This window comes from Mustela nivalis (assembly GCF_964662115.1).
Source record: "Mustela nivalis genome assembly, chromosome: 13".
Lineage (NCBI taxonomy): Eukaryota > Metazoa > Chordata > Mammalia > Carnivora > Mustelidae > Mustela > Mustela nivalis.
In genome coordinates this window covers 82,805,656-82,826,880 of record NC_139032.1, presented here as the reverse complement: position 1 = coordinate 82,826,880, position 21,225 = coordinate 82,805,656, and the positions used below count along the sequence as shown (strand labels likewise).

Below are 21,225 nucleotides of genomic sequence, written 5' to 3'. Positions count from 1 at the left end.
TCAGTGGGAAGCCTGCTTCTCCTTATCCCACTTCCCCTGCTCGTGTTTCCTCTCTCACTGTGTCTCTGTCAAATAAATAAAATCTTAAAAAAAAAAAAAAAAGACAGAGAGAGAGAGAGAGAGAGAGAAGACCCTGGGATTTACGTCTGGGCTTCAGTAAGACCCACAAGTCCTGTGAATTTTACACCCCACCAAACAGCAGCAGCACCAACTAGTTTCAATAAGTGGTTTTATTACTGGTTAGATTTTACAAATTCTGATATTCGAACAGACTTCCACCTTAAAATTCTAAAACAACAAAGCGACCGTTGGAGGGGGTTTGATTTTTCGTGTTTTTTTTTTTCTTTTTTTTTCTTTTTAGGACTATTCAAAGTAACAAACTTTTTTTTTTTTTTTTTTTTTTTTTTTTACATTTTTGCTCTGGTCATAAATATACAGAGAGAAAAAGAGGGAGAGAAAAATGAACAAGTCATCCAAAGTATGGAGATAAAACAGTATTCCTAAGGCACGTGGCAGTCTTTGAAAATACAGAAGCTCTAGCCAACTTAAATTATTTGTTGTTTTTCCTCGCTCAGTCCACAAAACTGTACAGTGACACAAATGTTGTGTTGCAGATAGATTTTCCAAGTAATTCCTCAAGTCCACACCGCTGCATTAGCGGGACACACAATTATTTTCTTCCTCTGTTTCCAGGCGAGATCCTAAAATGTGGTTAGTTAGTTGCTCAAAGCCTCTATTTTAAAATACACTTGGAATTCAACTAAAGATAATTTCTTTTTTAAAGAAATTGTGGGGGGGAGGGGAGGGCGTGAGTCACTAGAAAAGGTTGGTGAGAGTCGTTTGTGAGGGGCTATGAGGCTCGTGGCCCTCCAGGTTGCCAGGCACAGAAGTTAAGACGGACGTCACAGTTGGCAGGGCCGGGCTGGTCAAGTCTGTGAGGGTGGTGGGCGTGCTGGAGGGGCTAAGCGAGGCGTTGGAGAGCTCCGAGGCCGGCCCCGATGGCGTCCCAGTCTGCAACGCTGCCTCTGTCGACTTGTCCACACCCGTGTTTTCCTGCCGTAAGAGGTTGCGCCTGAACTTGGCCCTAGCGTTCTGAAACCAGACCTGCGTGGGGCAAGAGAGAGAGAGAAGCACTGGTTAGGAGAAGGGAGGCAGGATCCGGAGAGCAGCAGAGCCTCCTCCTCCCTCTCCCCAACCCCAGATGCCAATCAGGCTTTTGCAGAAAGGGGGATTAAAAAAAGGGTGGGCTGGCATTTTTTTTTTTTAAGATTTTATTTATTCATTTGACAGAGAGAGACCCAGCAAGAGAGGGAACACAAGCAAGGGGAGTGGGAGAGGGAGAAGTAGGCCTCCAGCTGAGCAGGGAGCCTGATGCGGGGCTGGACCTCAGGACCCTGGGATCATGACCTGAGCCAAAAGGCAGACGCCCAATGACTGAGACACCCAGGTGCCCCAGGGCTGGCAATTTTTGCTCTTAATAAAATAAAAATTTCCTTTTCTCTAATGGCTAGTACTGGGTTTCCTTTTCTGTTAGAAGGTTCTAGAGCTGAGCAGCACTCTCCAGTATGGTAGCCACTAGCCACCAGCGGCTACTGAACACTTGAAATGGGACAAGCCACAAAGTGGTCCCTTTGTAGGGGAAGACATGGAAATAGATCTGAAGACTCGGTATGGAGAAAAAGAAGGTAGGCTATCTCAGTATTATTGTTTATGTTGGTTACGTGTTGAAATGATAATATTGTAGATATATTGGGCTAAATAAAACGTGCTCTTAAAATTAATTTTGCTGGTTTCTTTTTGTGTTTGGAATGTGGCTGCTAAAAAACTTAAAATGGAAAATTCCACATGTGGCTCACGTTTCATTTCTATTGGACAGTGCTGTTCCAGAAGGTGTGCACAAACCGAAACATTTTTCACAATGGTTGAGAGATTCTTTTTCCCCCCTTGGCAGTTGCCTTTAAGCAGGCAATAGATCCCGTAAGTTCTCATTGGTACAATTTTGAAAGTGCTTCGTGGTCAGAAAGTGGGAAATACCAGAGTGGTGTCAAGAACACAAAGGAATCAGTCAATAAAGAGTTACTTTGAGGAAGAAAGAGACAGCAGTCCTACTCCCCGCCACCAATCGGGGGAGAAGCCACTGGCTATCCTGGACCCCCAGGGGGTTTTAGGTTTCAGGGTGGGGTGGACAGAGCCCCCTGGATTAAAGCCAGTCCAGGGAGGTGATGACCTGCGAATTCCTTCTCCAAATCGGCCACACCCCAGTATCATTTATGAGAGAGGTGGGTGCGTTGTGCAGTGAGAACTGAGCTTGGAATGCAAAGAATACCAAAAAGAGAGAATATTTACTTTCATTTTTCCATGGCCACAGACACACACATCCCTCTACACCCGCACCTTTGCACATAAGCCTGTACACACTCGGAAAGACATACACAGAAACTCATCTTCATAGCTCAACCCCCCATGCCCCCCACCCCCCAGCTACTGGAGTCCAGTCTAACTGCACAGAGAGATCTAGTGGAACCCAGAGGTCCTCAAAATATTTTGAGCGAGGCCTAGGATATCCGGTTGGGGGGGTGTGGAAGGAGTGGGGATGGGGGGGTAGTCGTATCTCCCAAAGAAAAAAGGCCCAAAGGCAGGGCCCCATCACTTCCCTTTGCATGAGAAAAACACCCGCCAGAAGCCTCCCCATAAAACAAAGGACCTTAGAGAATTCTACAGATTCTAGGGTGTCCAGTTGCATATTTCCAGATGTGCCTGCATCTGCCTGTCTTCCCAGTGTCTCAGGCATGGGTGGGAAGGGCTGAATCCTGGCCCCACCTTCCCTTGAGGACCACCCCCCTATGGGGGTCTGTGGTGTCCAATGAGCCTTTCTGGTGGCCAGATAAGATTTGGGCTCAAATAATAAGCACATTCTGGGGCACCTGGGTGGCTCAGTTGTTAGGCATCTGCCTTCAGCTCAGGTCATGATCCCAGGGTCCTGGGATCAAGCCCTGCCTCGGGCTTCCTGCTTCTCCCACTCCCACTTCTTGCTTGTGTTCCCTCTCTCACCATGTGTCTTTGTCAAATAAATAAATGAAATCTTAAAAAAAAAAAAAAAAAAAGGCACATCCACGAGAATCCTAAGGAGAGACTCAGACACCGTGAGGTCAGGAAACAAAGCTCTTTCCCCCGCATACTGTGTCTTCCAGGAAGAAAGCACATTTTCCCTGGCTTCTGCCCAAAGCGAGCCCATCCCCTCTTCTGGAGGCCTGCAGGTAAGTACAGTGTTTCTAAGACCACTGACAACCTGCTCTTCTTAGGGTAGGGAGGACTTCCCTTCTGCAGGTATGAGACTCTGTCCCTCTGGCTCAGGGAATGGCCAATGGTAAAAATCAACAGAGAGGAAGCAACTCCCCAGTCTCACGTCAGGTCTAACATGGAAGACTGAAGCCTCGGGGCCACCCTCTCCGCTGTCCCGGCCTGTGTGTGTCTCTCCAAGCAGTAGCTGGAGCAGGGAGCCCTGGGGGCGGTACAGGCTCCTAGGTCCAGGGCTCCAAGCCCTGGGGACAGGCTGGAACCAGTTAGCTGCCAGCTGTTAGCTATTTCTCCCGCTGTTGCCCCTAACAGTGGTTTGTAAACAATGACACCATCTTCCCCAACTGCCTTCTCTGCTTTACCCAATCTGAGGCACTGGGAACCTGGCGGATGAAATCAACAAGGCAACCCAAAGCCAGGCTGGGGCGGGGTTTCGTCCTGGGCCTGGTTTTCACCTTCCACAGGGTTTCACCAGAACTCTCTCCCAAAAGTCCCCTCCCAAGTGGCTGTTGGAGCAGGGCCCCTGTCTAAGTCATCTTTGTGTCCCTGGGACATGGCACAGGGACTGGCAAAGGGGAAGAATGAGTAACGTGTGTTGAATTCATAGTAGTAATGACAGAGGGGCGTCTGGGTGGCTCAGTCAGTTGGGTGTCTGCCTGCGGCTCCTGTCCTGGGATGGAGCCCCGAACTGGGCTCCCTGCTCGGCGGGGAGCCTGCTTCTCCCTCTCCTTCTGCCTGCTGCTCCCCCTGCTTGTGCTCTCTCTCTCTGTCAAATTAATAAGTAAATAAAATCTTTTATTTTTAAATAAAATCTTAAAAAAAAAAGTAGTAATGATAGATAACACTGATGGACCTCTGTGCGCCAGGCACTACGCTGCCCTCTAATGTGTGATGTCCCCGGTCAGCTCCGGGAGAAGCCAAGCAGGGGCTACCATCGTCGTCCTCCCTTCATCCAGATTTAAAACCAGAGAGGCTCTGAGAGGTGAAGTCACTTGCCCAGGGTCGCACAGAGGCGGCGCTGAGACTGGAATGTAGGGATATCTGCCATTGAAAAGTCCATGCTCTTCCTACCATGTGATCCTGAGTGAGAAAATAAACACAAAAGCAACTGCGGGGCAGTGGGAAAAGCGCCAAATGCGGCTTCCAGTTCCGGCTCTGCTACTGACCCGCCCAGCGACCTTGTGCTGGTCCCCTACCTCGGGGTCTGCCTCAGTTTCCCTGCCCATACAGTGAGAGGGTAGGATGACAGCGCACCATCTCTATGGCCTCTCAGGGTCCTGACAGGCTGGAGATCCCAGGGCAGACGTCAGAAGATGACCCGTTCCACCTGCCCATCTTCTTAAACTGACAGCCCCCTTCTTCATCTGTGGGGAGTCCTATAGCCTGGTGCCCAGGGGATCCCCAATAAGTCCCGGGTGGATGAAGAGGCTCACACTGCCACATACCCCTTCTCAGACACCCGCTGGCCCTGCAGGCTGTGTTTTGCCTCAAAACTCCCTTCCTGGGTCACTAAGGAAAACAGCCCTAAGATAAAATCTTAGGACAAAGATGTCCTTTCCGCCACTTTTTTTTAAAAAAGATTTTATTTTGGGGAGGGACGAGTGGCTCGGTCAATAGAACATCTGACTCTTGGTTTTGGCTCAGATCATGATCTCAGGATCTTGGAATTGGGTCTCTTGGGGTGTGCTGTGCGCTCAGTGGGGCGTCTGCTGGAGATTCTCTTCCTCTCCTTTGCCCCCTGACACACATGCACGCACATGCTCTCTCTCTCTCTAAAATAAACAATCTTTAAAAAAAATAAAAATAATAAGATTTTATTTAAGTGATCTCTACACCCAACACAGGGCTCAAACCCACAACCCTGAGATCAAGAATCATGCTCTACCGACTGAGTCAGCCAGCATGGTCCCCCTCCTTTTTTTCTTTTATTTAAGATTTCATTTTTACAGGGGCGCCTGGGTGGCTCAGTGGTTAAGCCGCTGCCTTCAGCTCAGGTCATGATCTCAGGGTCCTGGGATCGAGTCCCGCATCGGGCTCTCTGCTCAGCAGGGAGCCTGCTTCCTCCTCTCTCTCTCTCTGCCTGCCTCTCTGCCTACTTGTGATTTCTCTCTGTCAAATAAATAAATAAAATCTTTAAAAAAAAAAAAAAAAAAGATTTCATTTTTACATCATGGCATTTTTAATAACATCAAACCAATGGCCGCATGTAAAGTGTCCGACCAGATGAGGTAAGCGACACAGACACTCCAGGCCATTGCGGGGCTATTGTCTTGTGATGAATGGGATGTGAGGAAAAAAGAATAAAAAGAATATGTCCTGGAGCGCCTGGCTGACTCAGTCGGTTGAGCGCATGACTCTTGATTTTGGAGTTGTGGGTTCAAGCCCCATACTGGATGTAGAGATCATTTAAAAATAAAATCTTAAGGGGCGCCTGGGTGGCTCAGTGGGTTAAAGCCGCTGCCTTCGGCTCAGGTCATGATCCCAGGGTCCTGGGATCGAGCCCCACATCGGGCTCTCTGCTCATCGGGGAGCCTGCTTCCCCTCCTTCTCTCTCTGCCTGCCTCTCTGCCTACTTGTGATCTCTGTCAAATAAGTAAATAAAAATCTAAAAAATAATAATAATAAATAAAATAAAATAAAATCTTAAAAAAAATTAAGAGTATATGTCCAGCAGCCCCATATAGTCATAATAACAAATATTATTCGCTAAGAACCAGGTGTCGTCTCCAGAAGGTTCTAAGCATTTTGCACATAGTAACTCATTAGTGCCTTACAAGGTAAGCACTAACATTATTGCCATTTGTAATTATTTGTTGCACATCTGTCTGCCTTCTGGATCGTAGCTCCTGCTCCAGATCTAGCAGGTCCCACTCATTGTCTGGGTCACACCCCACCCAGAACAAGACAGAAGGTCAGTTATTTGTTGAATAAATGAGTGAATAGAGGACAGCTAGCATTCTCAGTTCCGGTGTGCTCACACAAGTTAGTGACAACTAACCAGTCATCCAAAAACTGTTTGTAAACTGTTGAAGATTAAAAGGTATTTTCTTTCGAAGTCATACCAGGAAACACTACGGATACTTTCACCCATCCAGAGCAATCAGCTCAGCACCCCTGTCCCCAAGCCCAGGGCCTATTCTGCCTTCCCTACCCTTCCCCAGGAAGGAAGACAGACAACTCGAAGAGGCATCTGTGTGTTGAGGAATGGTCTCCAAGCATTTGCAAAGCCTAACGTCTTCATGGACATCTGTACAAGGGTCCATTCTCTCTCCCAGTCACTCTGCTCGTGGGTAGAGAGTGAGAATTGCAGTGGCCATGCTGTTGCTGGTGATAATTTTGAGTACTTTTTCTGCACTTAACGGCTCTACAACAAGATTTCTGCTCTGCTCCCGAGACACAGCCTCTACGACCCACTCCTTTTCTCTCCGTCTCTGCTGCTGCTTTCTACATCTCGATCCAAAGCAGGAAGGTCGCAGTCCCTACACTGTGCTACACCAGAAAGAGCTGTGGAATCAAGACAGATCTGGGCTTGACTCTTGGTTTCATCACTTACTAGCTGTGGGACTGAGAGCAAGGGTCCCTAGTCTCCCTGAACCTCAGTTTCTTCACCTGCAAAATAAAGATAATTAATTTTTTTTAATGAGTGCAAGAGAGGTTGGTTGGCTGAACCCTACTGTGTAAATGGGTGTGAAGTTCATGTGCACTGAGTCCCAAATCCATATTTTATAAAATATACTTGAAGTCATCTTATCTACTCCTTGCAAACACCTAATGAATATTACGATCATCCCCATTTTATAGCCGAGGCCACTGGGGCTCAGAGAGGTTAAGTCACTTGCTCAATATGGCTCAGAGAGTAAGTGGGAGAGCTGGGCCTGGACCTCACATGAGCGGATGCCGAATTCCAGTAGGGGATACGGCAGCCGAGGCCTACCGTATAGGAGGTACTTAAGCATAACAGATTCAGCAACAGCCCAGAACGCCCCTACACAATACACACTGCCTGGGGGACACACACACACACCCTCTATCAATCCCCTTTGAGAACACAGCCTCCATCTCAACCTGCCCCTGCCTACAGACCCTCTCTGAAGGGTGAACCGGGACCACAACCTGCAGGGGGCACCCAAGGCTTAGTGCCACTGAGCTAGCATAGACCAGAACCACTTCCTGGGCACCTACTTTACACCACGCAGCACTTCGCTGGAGGCTTCCTCCAGTCATTGTCTCAATGCTCAAGAATTCTCAAGACGCAAACGATTATTATCTTTGTTCCACAGATAAGGAATCAGGCTCAGAGAGATGGTAAGTGCCCAAATCGCACTGCTTGTTAGTCCCAAAGGACCTGAACCAGTCTGTTACCTTCCAAAGCCACAACACTACCTGCCTGGTCCCCAAAGGCTCCCAATCCCACCTCCCCCAGCTGGCCCATCAGTGGTCAGAACGCCCCTGGGAGAGAGCCCCACCCTGCCAGCGTCTGGCTCCTGTAACCTCCAGCAAATCATATCATCTCACTAGTTCTTAAGCTTCTCATCTGTAAAATGGGCAGGAAAGTACTAAAGTAAGGCAGATGAGAGCTTTGCAAAATGTGGCATAACCATGAGCAGTCGGGCTGTTAGGGGATATTAAAGATCAGTGTGAGAGATCTGGAGATCTAAGAAGAGGAACAGCAGTCATCTGGGCTGCCTTACGGGTGTGACCACTGCCACCCTCAACAACATACAAGCCCATGATGATACTCACAGTCAGAGTCAGTCACTGCTGGGCTGGCTGAGTGGAGAAAGAGCCACATCCATTGCCCAGAGACAGGCTTGGATTTGGATCCAGCTCTGCTACTTATAGCAACGCTTGACTTGGGGCAAGTGGAAATCATCTGGGCCTCAATGTTCTCATCTGTACATTGAGGAGGAGGTTATCAGATGTCTGACAGTGAGAACCCAGTGAGCAAATGTGTTTCACAGACCTTTAAATGTGCCTGACACCCAGTAGTGCTCTCCAACATTTACTGATGTGGAGACACCCCCTAACTGTCAGGGCTTTCCTCCCTCAACTAGTTCCTGGCCTCTGGCTTTTCTGACTTCCCATGGTAGTGGGGCATACAGGTATGAGCAGGCTGGCTCAGGATTCTAGGAGAGGAAGACACAGGGCAAGTGTTTGCCCAGGTCCCTCCAGGGAACCTCCTTACCCAAAGAACAATTAGTTTTCTCTGGTCTCCCCCAGAACCCACCTCCCAACAGATCAGACTAGGGGGAAACTGAATGTAGGTCTGTTTCTAACGTTAAGAGGGTGAATTTCTTCAGCGCTGGGGCTGTGAGTCATTCATCTCTGTGTCCCCAACACCTGGTGCCAATAGATATTTGGTCAGCTGAAAGAATAAGAGACAACTATACTGGGAACCTGATTGTTCCTAAATCAGGGAACCAAGGAAGCCTCCTGCCTCAAAGGCCAACAGAGTATGACTCCTCAACCAGATTCAGACTCAGCTATGAGCATTTACTCATTATCATTGAATCAGGATAACTGGGCGAGGCACATGCCCCAATGGTGCCCATTTTACAGGTAAGAACGCTATGACTCAGAGAGGGTAACTGATCTGTTCAAGAGGCACAGCCAGGGAGCCGAGGGACAGAACTAAAAGCAGGTCCTCCTGAGCTGAGCTCTGCTTCACTCCTGCCCTGGCCTGCTCCCAGGGCTTGTTTCACTGAATGGCCCTCACCAACTTGCCCTAAAGGGTTCCCTACAGGGGAAGGGACAAAGTATCCTACTAACCAGAGAAGAGGCAGATGACCAAATTCGCTCATGAGGAATGGCGGGGGTGCCAAGGAGGGATCTGGGACGTAACCCAAGGACGCAAAGTCTGAGGGAAACGGACAAGGGGGATCCGAGGTCCCGCAGGGCGAGGCAATGCCCTTGCCCCTTGTCAAGGTCAGGACAAAGGGACCCGCAGGCAAAAGGGACCCAAATGGGAAGGGCGGGGCCCACGCAGAGTAGGGGGCGGGCCCAGAGCGGCGCATCAGCGTCCCATTGGCCAGCCCTCGCCTCCTTTACGTCTCAGAGCCCGCCAGAGACCAAGCTGCCCCAGAACCTTGCGCTTTGCGCAGGTGTGCGGGCAGTGGGACCAATGCTGCTCTGGGCCGGGACTCCCAGCTCCCCGGGGATCCACCGACCAGCGCCAGAGTCACAGTCCCATCCCGCCACTGCCAACACGCCCCAAATTCTATCCCCCCCCCCACCCCCGCCACATACTCGCACCTAGGGTGCTCAAGCAGCCCTTGGTGTCTACACCCCTCACGCGCACCCCCTCAGCGTCCCAGTCCCACAGCGCTCAGTCCCCAATGACATGGGGCTGGAGGATAAATCAGACTGGCCTGGACTCGAATCCCAGCACCCCCACTCCTGTCGTGAGATCTCGGTCAGATCTTCATCTCTTGATTTTCTTACCCCAAAATGTACTTTGCTCTCCCTACGACCACACATTGCAAGGACTAAATTGGTTAAACTGTGCTATAAAGAAAGATATCCTCTCCTACCTTATGGTTGTACAGATAGGAAAACTGAAGTCCAGTGACCAGAATAATCATTCATATTGGTTAATACCAGTTAGTTTTTCAATCTAGTTAACGTTACTCTTAGCTATCATCCACTGAGCAGTTAAGGGTCAGTCGCTGTCCTGGGCCCTTCTGTTATCCCGACGGTTTCTCGAATAAGCCGGAGGTATAGATAATTTCTTGTGCCTGTTTTTTACGTATGTGGAAACTGAGACTCAGAGGAGTTTAACGACTTGCCCAGGACGGTGACATGAATAAGAGGAGGAGCTGACCATCTGAGAAGTGGTGGCCCAAATCTCTGCCATGAATTTGGGTCATGCAGGAGCCTGGGACTCCCCAAACTATGTTTCTTAACATCTTTGAGGTACGGACAGACCCTTCGAGAATCTGGTAAAAGCTCTGGGGCCTCTCTATGCAGAAAGCACCCTCACAGGTGCAATTCTGCTCAGTTTCAGAGGGGCCTTCTTCTTCCAGATCCCCCGGACCCCAGGGGGTCGGTCCACATCCCCCCTCCCAAACCTTGCTTCCAGGAGAGTCTAAGAAATAACAAAGAGATGAAAAATCTAGAGAGAGACCCAAAGAGAAACTAGAAAGGACCAGTGAGGGGCATGAAGCAAAAGGAGTACACAGCTGGTGCGATTTTCTGGACCAGCTTCCAGGGATGCTCTGGATTTTTCTGAAATGCTTGAACCTTTTACTCCATGAACACTTTGAGTGTCACCTAAGTAATAAAGGGCAACGAAGAACTGTTTTTATAAGAAAGAAAAGAGGCTAGGTGTGGAGACAGAGAGGACAGAGGGACAGGCATACACAACCTAGAAAAATCTAGACAAAAATGGAAAAAGAGGTAGAGAGGGAAAAGAACCCACAACCCTGAAAACCAGCTAGAGACTGAAGCGATGGAGGAAGAGCAGAGGACAAAGGGAAGTGCACGCAGCGGGGTGGGGGTGGGGGTGGAAGGTCCTTCCAAGGCCACGGGCCACACCGCTGTGAGGTTCCTCTCCACATGTCCCCACCCTCAGCCCCGGCCACGGCCCAGCTGACCTGGAGGACCCGCTTGGTGAGGCCCGTCTTTTGCGCAAGCTGCTTCAAGTCCTTGGCGTCGGGGTTGTGGTTAATGGCAAAGTAAGACTTCATGGTCCGAAGCTGGTGGTGCTTGAAGGAGGTGCGCATGCGCTTTGTCTTCTGGCTGCTCGGGTAGGGCTGGTCGCGGTCCAGGTGCTCCGCGTCGTTCTCATTGCAGCTCAGCGCTGGGGAGGGGACACGCAGAAGGCGGCAGGTGAACCTCCTGACCTGCCCCGCTACACGGCCTGGTCCAGCCCCGCCCCACCTGCCACCAAAAGTTTCTAGCTCCAGGACCACTCGGCATGGCTCGCACCACGCTGAGATGACAATATTATTCCCACTGGATAGATTTATAGGAGAATCTGAGGCTCCCAGAGAGCCACCTGCCTGCCCAGGGTCTCTCAGCCAGTAAATGCCGGATTCAAACCCAGCTCTAAGAGATTCCCCAAAACCATTCTGAGACATCAATAACAACAGCTACAACTTGGTGATGGCTTATTCAAGTCCAGGTGATGTGCTTAAAGACCTCCCCTATTTTCACTGAATCCTTAAAACGACCCTATTAGCCTGGCACTATTTCCTCCTCTTTACAGATGTTGAAACTGAGGCTCAGAAAGGGAAATCGCTTGACTGAGGACCGAGCAGTGCACAGGGCTCCCTGGCCAACACTCTTCCTGGTTCCCCCTGCACTCCCTAAGGAAGGAGGCTGTCCCCAGTCTCCCCCTCCCCCCCAGGGTTTGGAGGGGGGCATCTGAAAGTCCATGACTGACCTCTCTCCACTCAACTTTGATTTCCCCCTCATCAGTTCCCCAGTCCTGAAGTTCTGGCTGACCTCGGGCCATGGGCACTGGGCCAAGGTTGGAAACTCTATTTTGTAGTTTATTCCTCTCCTCCTGCCCTGGGGAAGCACTTGCTTCCCGATTAGACAGACTGGCTGAACGAGGCAGGGAGGTGAAGCGATCTCTAGAAATCTCACAGAGTGGCAGAATTCTAGCCGGAAAGAGAAGGAAGTTGGAGGAAGAAATTAACATGTATCTGACACCTAGGGTATCCTTTTGGCTTTGCATATATCATGGAGCCTTCACTACTGCTCCAAGAGGTGGCTACTGCTATTCATCTCATTTCTGAGATGAGGAAACGAACGCTAAGGGAAATGAAGCCACGTGTACACAGCCTCACCACTGGTAAGGACTGAGCCTAGATTCAACACTGCAGTCCTTGCCCGGTTCCTTCCACTGCACCACAAAGGCAGGCAAAGATGAAGCATGGCTCTTTGGGGGAACCAGTCCCCATCCAGAAGGGGCCCAGCTGGGGCAGGGCTGCCAACGCCTGGAAGGCAATGGGGGTGAGGGACAGGGCTGGAAATCTAAGGCCTCAGAAAGTTACTTGGCAACCTGGTGCCTGATGGGGACATGAAGGACTTCTCTCCAAGATTCCTTCCTCGCAACCCGAGCCATCCTACATGTAAGGTCTTACTTTGGGAAAAATCTCATAAGAGATCAATTCAGTCCCCTAAAGCAGACAGCTAGGAATGTATCTTATGCCCCATCATATGTCCCTAATAGAGCTGCCAGGTTTGGCAAGTAAAAATGCAGGTTGTCCAGTTAAATCTGAATTTCAAATAAACAACGAACAATTTCTTAGTATAAGTATGCCTCTAATTTTGCATGGCACATACCTATACTGACAATTGATTCGTTGTTTACCTAAAATTCAAATATTACAGTGGACATGCTTGCACTAAAAAATTATTTGTTGTTTATTTAAAATTCAAATATTGTATTGGATACACTTACACTAAAAATTTATTTGTTGTTTACTTGCAATTCAAATTTAACTGGGCGTCCTGCGCTTAATCTGGCAAAACCGCTTCAGAAGTATTCCCGATTTCCTGGTGACCTACTCCACCCACTGCTCAGGTGGGGAGCTGTCCCTTATAGAAAGAATTCACAAGATGCTGGTCTTGTCACTAACCTTGAAGCTGTCAGCGAGTGGCTACTAAAGGGTCCATTCCCACATGCACCCAGGCACCCAGGTCCCCCACCAGGGCTGTACTCCCACTGAAAGCACTCAGAGTGAAGAACGCAGTCCAGCAATGTAAAAAGGGATCAGAAAATGACTCCAAATGGAATCCATGGAAACTGCCCTGCCCCCACTGCAGGGAGCGACCCTCATTGTGCCCCCCGTCCCCAGCTCCACGGGGGGTGGGGCAGGCCTCCCCACAGGGGATCTCTGGGCCCATCCCTCTGCCCAGTCCCCGCCTGGGCCTTGCTGCTGTTAATGAGCTCCGTGGGGACCCTGGCGCCCCATGCACCCAAGGGATGTGCCCCAAGTGTGGCCTAGATCTGTGAGGGGGGGTGATTTGGGGGAGGGAGAGAGAAAGGGCACAGAAAGGAGAGAAAGAGACAGAGGTAGAAAGAGAGAGAAGGAAAAGAGAGTAGAGAAGAGGGGGTAGGGAGGGAAGATGGACAGAGCCAGGAAAAAAAGAGAGGAGAGACAGAGGAAAGGGAAGCAGTGGAGATGGGGAAAGAATGGGAGAGAGAGAGGGCTACAAAGACAGAAAGAAATCCAGAGAGACAGAGAGCCTGAGGGGACAGCGAGGCCCGGAAAAGAGGGGAATGTGTGGTGGGGGGTCCAGGTTAAGGAACTGAATTCCGGGTCTCAAAGAAACAAGGTCCCCGCAGGAAAGCCTATTCCGAAGCCGTTACTGGCTGGGGAGTGGCGAAGAGGGGAGAGGGGAAGGAAGGGAGGGAAGAAAAGGAGCCAGCCCAAGCCTGGGAGGCCATGCAGGCCAGTGGCCGGGTGGGGAGCTGCGCCGGGGAAGTGAGGGCGGCCTGGAAGTGGCCGTTGGGCCCAGATTTGTCCGGTACCCCAGGCGCCCTCACTCCTGTCCCCCACGCCCCGGCCGGCCGAGATTCCCCCAGATCGGATCCGGGGAGGAGCGAGGGGCCGAGGGGAGGGGGAGGACCGGGCTTTCTCTCTCCCTTTTTTTTTTTTTTTTTCCTCTCAATTAGGCCGATTCAATGGAGCTAAAGAGCTCGTAAAATCATGAATAATTTACTCGTGATCTGTTATTAACCCATCGGGTTTCGAGCTCTTGTCGCTGGGACTGAACCTGTAATCAAATCTGACTTCGCCTCATTTTACTAAAGACGAGATTGTAGGTTCAATTGTCTAAATAATGGATTGGAATCAAATCAGTAATTACGCCGCCAGGCACACACACAAAAAGCTGGGGCTGGGGGAGGCCCGGGCGTCCGGCCGGTCCGCGCGGGACTCCCGCAGCCGTGGCGGTCAAACCCCCGGCGCAAAGTGCGTGGCCCGGGCCCCTCGCGGGCTCAGAGCGCCTCGTCTGCGCCCCAGGCCGGCGGGCGGCCCCGCTCAGGGGTGGGGGGAGGTTTCAGTTCTGTCGGCCGGGGCTGCGCACCGAGGGGCCGCCAGAGGAGGGCTGCCGTGGCCACCGCCCCGGAAGGACTTTCCGACCCTGCGGCCCCACGGCTTTGGCTGCCCTTCCCTCCGCGGCGGGCTGGGAGCACCGACGGCGGCCCACCCCGTGCTGCCCGAGCCCACCACCCTGGACTGGCCCGCAGAGCCAAGGGCTTTGCAAGGAGGGGTCGGGGTGGCTGGGCCCCTGGGTGTGGGACACGCACACCAATAAGCGCTCGTCCTCATACTCAGAAACGCGCACACACGCACACAGACTCCTGCTCAGACACATCACCCGCAGTCGCACCCTCCACGGCCCCCTTTCCAGCGCCGGCGGCCCCGCGGCCCACACTGAGGCCATTCCTCTCCTGCCGGTGCCGGGAGGGGAGGAAGGAGAACCGGAGCCAGACTTGGGGAGGCCTGGCCCGGGCCCGGGCGCGTCCAGGAAGGCGTCCCCTTTCCCCAACCTGGTCCCGGGATCCCCGAATAAGCGAGCCGCACAGCCACCGCGGGCGCGCGGTGCGTGGTTTCTATCGCCGGAGCCAAGGCTAGAGACGCGCGCGCGCGGCCGAGGAGGAAAAAAAAAAAAAAAAAAAAGACCAAAACAGGGAAACCGAGACACAAAACACACAGAAGGACAGAGAGAGCCAGAAAGGGGGACCGAGAGAGTCGATAGGAAAAAAGAGAGAGGGGTCAGAGAAAAAAAAACAAGGAGATGGCATGGGCGAGCAATGTCTGGTAGAGGCTCCAGGTCCCTTGAAACTCTGTCTCCAGCCACATCTCACTCGGTGCCGCCAGACCTCGCCAGGGAAGGCGGCTGAACAGCAAAAAGCACAAATAAATTTCTGTGCCCTTCTACCTTCCTATTCCAAACCCAGTTGCTGAGCTGCGCGCTAGAAAAACACGATCCCACTCACCATGTGCCCTGGGGCCGAGGCGCCTGCTGCTACCTACTGGGGGCCGGCCCCATTTGACAAATAGACAGGGCTTTGTTTTGGGGGACCTGGCCTGGACTCCGTTTAGTCTATTTTCAGGGTGGTGAGAGATGAGGGGTGGAAATCTTAGAGAGCTGGCATCTCTGGTTGAACCTTCAACAAATCTTTAATCTGCTGCCACAGACCTGCCCGCAGCCACTTCACCACCGACCAGACAGCGGGCTGCATTTTCCTCCCAGCTCCACACACCGAGACACATACGTCCATCTACCTTCCAACAAGCAACTTCGTTGGAGCGAACAGGGGACCCCCACACACACACTCCCACTGAATTTTCCTCCCCAGCCAGCTCAGATTTTTAAAGATCAAAATAATCCTGACTTCCTTCCCGCAGCTGCCCTCTCCCTGCTGTCCTGGGTTTTTGTTTTGTTTTGTTTTCCACTGTGCGTTAGAGGAAGGGGAAAAGGAGGAAGAAAACAAAAACCTTCGAATCCGATTCTGCCGCAAATGAAGGGAAGAAAATAATTGCAAATAAACTCTATCTAGTTCAGAAGCCCGGGGAGTCATAAACCTTTCCTGGCCTTGCAGACGTCGGGCAGATGTTGACGGTTCAATTTGCCGGGCCCCAGAACCTCTGCAGCTGTCCTGAGTGGGGAGGGGCGCCGGAGGGGCAGAGCCTCTCCTGGAATGGCCCGGGGTTCAAAGATGCCGGAAATGTGAAACGAGCCCTCTACCCTACTCCGCGCACACGGCCAGGCCTACTTCGGTCTCATCCCCGGGTGCCGGCTTCCTAAGGTTGCCTCTCTCAAACCAGCGCCTGGAGCTTGGAAGAAGGAACCCGGGGAAAACCAAGACCTGGTGGAGCAGGACGATCGGACCGAGCTCAGCGACCAGCCCTTGTTCCTAAGGGTCCTGGACCCAAGTTTCCGGATCCTACTGCCCTCAGGACATTTCACAGAACCGGGCCAAACGCCAGGCAGAGCCCCTGGTCCCCCAGGACGCCGCCAGTCCTTTCTCTTGGGACCCTTGCTGTCCTGCCCCCAATAGTTCATCCATCGCCCCAGCTCCCGGCCTCGGCCCTGCCAACCCAGTGTGGTGTCTCGGCTCCACCTTGCTTTCTCTGTCATTGCACTTTCTGACCAGCAAAGTGGGGAAAAGGCCCGAACTAAAAGCTGCCTCTGAAAAATTTCTCAGCAACAAGGCTCTGCACCGGGGTCAGTAAGGCTCTAATGCAGCTTCTCCTCCCTCTCCAGCCGAGTATGCACAGGCTGGAGCCGAGGAACCTCGTGTCGCTTCTGCCCGCTCGTCTGGTGCTTAGGCACTGGAGGATCTAAGGACTAGACTGCGCAGAGTGATAGAGATAAATCACACTGAGATTCACTCCAGCTCCACACAGTCCATGCCACACACTTTCTCCCAACCCGATGGGGGCGCTCCGGGCGCCTGGCACTCACCAGCGTTGTAGGCCGCCAGGTCTGCCCCTGGGCCTGGGCTCTTGCGCTTCCTCGGCCGCCCCTTCTGCACCGTGCCCACGCCATTGTAGTAGGGAAGACCCAGCGGGTTGGCCCCGGCCGCGCCCAGCCCTGCGCTCTTGGCTGCGGCTGCTGCAGCCGCGGCCGCCGCCACGTCGGCGTGGTTGAAGTGAGCGGGGTACTCGCCCTGCAGCAGCGCCTCGAAGTGCAAGCGGCAGTAGACCAGGCTGTCCTTCATGCCGAAGTGGTCACCCGTGGTCAGCATCTTGTTACACGTGGTGCAGGTGAAGCAGTTGAGGTGATAAACCAAGTCCCGGGCACGCATCACCATCTCCGAGGCTGAGATGCCCAGGTGGCAGCGGGCGCAGCGCTGCACAGAGAACCGCCTGTAGGGACCATCGAGGGAGGGACTGTGGGGACACACGGTTGGGTACCCCCCAGATCCCTCCTCCAGGTGCCGCTGCTGCCACTGGGGGAAATCGCTTCCTTAAGATGGGGACCAGCCTTAAGTTGGACGATGGAGGAAGAGAGAACTAGATTTTGGCCGAGGTCTTGTCCTACCCTGAAATATAGTTTCCCTTAACCATATTCATGTCCACAACTCTTCTCCTTTACCCAGAGCATGAGCAAGCCCCAGGAAAGCCTTTGCTTAGGGACCAGGGAGGGGGGGCTGCCCCCTTAGCCCTTCTCATCCTTCACCCCTGCCCTCCACACCCGTGCCTGAGAATCCTACAGACCTTTGTAATTTGGGAGAAACAAGGAGATGGGGTAAGACAGAGGAAGGGAGACAGAGAGAGAGAAAGAAAGAAAAATAATAATAAACAGACCCTAACCCTAAACCAGAGAGGAGAAACAAACTTGGAGCCTGTTAGTGACTGCGGGTCTTTAACCCTATAGGCAGCTCTCACTCCCAGGTCCACGAAAGACCCGGAAATGCACCCAGCTGCTCCTCCAGCTCTCCTTCCAGCTTTGCCCCCCACCAGCCCAGGCTGCCTGGGTTTAGGGAGGGAGTGTGTGTGTGCCCATTTCTGTTCCATCCACTTGACCCACAAGAAACTTCAAAGGGACAGGGGAGCACAGACCCCCTCCCACCCACCCAAGGCTATTTCTGTGCCTGAGCTCAGACCTGGGCTCTTTTCTCTGGGTCCCTGTACTTCCCAGACCTTTCCAGAGTTCCCTCAAATTTCGAAAAGTTGTCACCCGATGTGTCCTGGCTTGGAAAATGGGGGTGGGGGGGCTAGGAAGGGAGCCCTCCCCTGGAACTGGAGCGGGGTCCAGATTGTGTCTGAGGGTGCTGCAGGGCAGCGCGGGGGAGGGGGTGTCTCCGGGTGGGGGGCTACCTGTAGTAGTCTTCCTTGCAGTAGATGCTTCCGTCCTTGCTGAAACAGGTGAGCTCGGACTCCAGGTTGAGCTTGCACTCGCAGCACTTGAGGCAACGCATGTGCCACTGCTTGTCCACCGCCAGCAGGTAGTAGCGGTCTGAGATCTTGCCCCCGCAGCCGGCACACAGCGCGGCGCGGTCACTGCTGATGGACGGCATGGTCTGCGGAGGGAGGGAGGCGGGAGACCGCGGCGCCTGCGTCAGCCTGCGACTCCGGCCGAGGCTGCCGCTGCGGGGAAACGGGCACCCGCAGCTCCCTCCGAGGCTCCGGCCAGCCCTAAACGCAGAGAGGGCCGCCGGGGAGTGCGGTGCCCTTCCTCCACCCCCAAAAGGCCCATATTCAGGAGGCTCAGAACCCAGGCCCGCCCACACAGGCCGGGCCGGCCAGAGGCCCAGGCCTGGCTGCTGGCCTGGACGGATCTCCCTCCTTAGTTCTCCCCCTTCCTGGCCCCTCTGCCCTTTTCCCAGAAAGGCTTGGGCTGTTTTTGAGGGCTGGGGCAGCAGTGGCTACTCCGGTCAAGCCCTCCAAAAGCTCCCTCAAAAACTGTTTCTTAAAAGAGCCACTCTCTGGGCCCAGGAAAGGGGTAAGATGACCATTAAGTCACCCTCTACACAGACGCCTCTGGGAGATGCATAGAGTTCCCGGCCTGAGCCCCAGTGATCTCTGGATCCTTATGCCAAAGGTTCAAGCCAGGACAGGTCGCAGCCACCCCTGCCCCTCCACCACCTTGCCCCCCCCCCCCCCCGGAGCGGAGGCCCTCTTGTCCTGGGAGATGCTGAGCAAAGTACAGGGGCACCCTCAAAGTCTCTGAGGCCAGGACAGGCTGAGAAAGAAGAGCTCAAAGCTGGAGGCACTGAGGCTGCTGCTCTTGCCTTCCAAGTGGAGAAGCTTGGGCCGTGCTCCCTACCTCCTCAGCCTCTAAAGGTCACTTCTGAGCCCAGCTTGGATAGCATTGCTCGCCGGGCCCCCTGGGAAGTCTGAGGTGAGGAACTGGCTATTTGGGGCTGGGCTGGCAAAGCCAGGTGTGGAGATCCAAACGGACTCTCCTTCCACAAGAGCCAGGCCAGAGCCTGAACTGCGAGCCCTGGCCTGGCCAGGTCAGGCCGGCCAGGAGGCCAGGGACAGGATCAACGAAAAGCGCCCGCCCTGAAGACTTGAACCCCTGAAATTGTGCTGGAGAGGGAACTCCGATTGCCAGGAGGCGGGAGGGGAGCAGCCCATGCCGGCTGAAGCCCCAGTGCTCCCGTTTGGTTCGCCCTTCCCCGCGCCGCAGGCGGCGCCGCCAGCAGCTACAGCCGAGTCGGTGGAGGGGAACGCGGAGCTGGCGACCAGAGGGCCCGGTGCAGTGAGAAGAGAGCCATCCCGGGACACGGGTAGGACTTCGCTCCCACTTCGGGAGAAATGCTCTCTTGCACCCTTGGGGTCTGCAATTTCGGTTTAAACCTTGTTTCCCTTCTCCGCCCCAGCAGCCGGGTTTCCCCCGAGCCGGGAGCTACGGGCCTTGCATCCTGTCCGCGGATCCCCTGCGCCCAGTCCCGTGCGGCACGAAGGACGCTCCCCAAAGTGCCCCCAAACTTCGGAGAGCAGAAGCGCGGACCGACCCGGCCCCGTCCCAGCTTTCAGACCCGACCCCGCAGCCGTGCGCCTACCGTCTCCGTGTCGCCGCGGTCGATGGCGGAGCTGATGGCGGGAGCCTCGCTCTTGGCCCTGCGGTCCATCTCGTCGATGACCCCGTGCACCTCGGGGCCCGACAGACTGTGGAACAGCATCGCGGCGGGACCGGCGGGGCCGGGGGCGCGGCTCCTCCGCGGGAGGGCTTGCCCCCCGCCTCAGCTGCCTGGCGCTCCCGGCGCTAACGGGCCCGGTGCATCGCCACCGCGGCCCCGGCCCCGCCCGAGCTCGGCTGCGCCCCCAGGCCGGGCTCTGGGCCCCGGGCGCCCGCGGGCCAGGACGCCTCCCGCCGAGGCACAGGGGCAGCTACATCGCGGGGCGCCTGGGCGGCGGCGCCAAAGCCAGGGTCACAAGGGCACGGGGCGGAGGGGGGGACGGGAAGGGGGAAGACGGGGGCAGAGGTCGGCGCCCGCCGCGGGCGCTTTCACGCCGCGGGCATCGCCCGCCCGGCTTCAGCGCCCCGGGCGCAAAGCAGGAGCGCAAACTCTGCCCGAGGCGGCGACGGCTGCGGTCGGGTCTCACTCGGGAACGGCTAGGTGCCCGCGGCGGCCCAGCTGCCTGGACCTCTCCCCTCCCTGGGGTGCGCCCCCAGCCCTAGGCGACCCGCTTAGGCGTTGGGTCGGCGACTGTAGTACGGGTTTCTCCGAAGCCAGCGAGCCGAGCCGACACACCGAGAGAATTGAAGAGGAGGAGGAGGAAGAGGAGGAGGAGGAGGAGGTGGAGGAGGAGGTGGAGGAGGAGGAGGTGGAGGAGGAGGTGGAGGAGGAGGAGGAGAAAAAGGAGGAGGAGCAGAGTGGGAGGAGGAGCCGCCGGCCGCGGGCCCAGCCGCGCGCAATGCTCTCCAAGAGCGCGCCGAGCCCAGCCCCGGCTCTGCCGTCCGCGCCAGCCAAGCGTCCGCGCCTTTTCTACAGCCGCGCCTTACATCACGTCCTGCCGCCGCGCCATTGGCCGCCCAGCACCCCGGGTCCTGGCAGCGCGTGCTCCGGGAAGGCGGGAGACCCGAGAGGGAGGGGAGAAGCAGGAGGAGGAGAGGAGCGACGAGATGGTGGGAGCTGGTGGGCAAGGCTGGAGGGAGGGGGCGGAGGAAGGGAGGGAGGAGGGAGAGCGCGGGTTTTGGAGTTTTTAAGCTACGAACAGTTTCCTGCGATTTCTTCGGGATGGAAAAATTAAACCTTCTTTCCCCGCGGTCTCCATCCTAAGAAGGCGCAGCCGGAGGATGCTTGAGGAGCTCTCACTCCGGTCTGCCCTCGGCCCAGACCCGTCACCTCGGGCACCGGCGGGGGGAGGCCTGGGAAGGCAGGCCTGGGGCAGAGCTGCGGGAGCCTTCAGCTGCTTCCCGCGGAGCACGGCCTTCGGCCCAGGCTCAGCGCTGTGGGTTGCGGGCGGCCGCCTAGGCCTCCTGAGGACCCGGCTGAGGCAAGGAGGCTGG

At 54.5% G+C, this 21,225-nt stretch overlaps 1 protein-coding gene across 1 annotated transcript; it reads right to left on the bottom strand.

The window, feature by feature from the left end:
- Positions 1–212: 212 nt before the first annotated feature.
- Positions 213–20,474, bottom strand: LHX2 (LIM homeobox 2). The gene is made up of 5 exons (XM_082696504.1): positions 19,775–20,474; positions 18,084–18,286; positions 16,726–17,129; positions 10,890–11,095; positions 213–1,104 (listed from the first exon to the last, which is right to left on the bottom strand). Exons 1-5 carry the CDS (start codon positions 19,892–19,894, stop codon positions 817–819), a joined length of 1,221 nt encoding a protein of 406 aa, XP_082552630.1. The 5' UTR covers positions 19,895–20,474; the 3' UTR covers positions 213–816.
- Between the last annotated feature and the right edge of the window lie 751 nt (positions 20,475–21,225).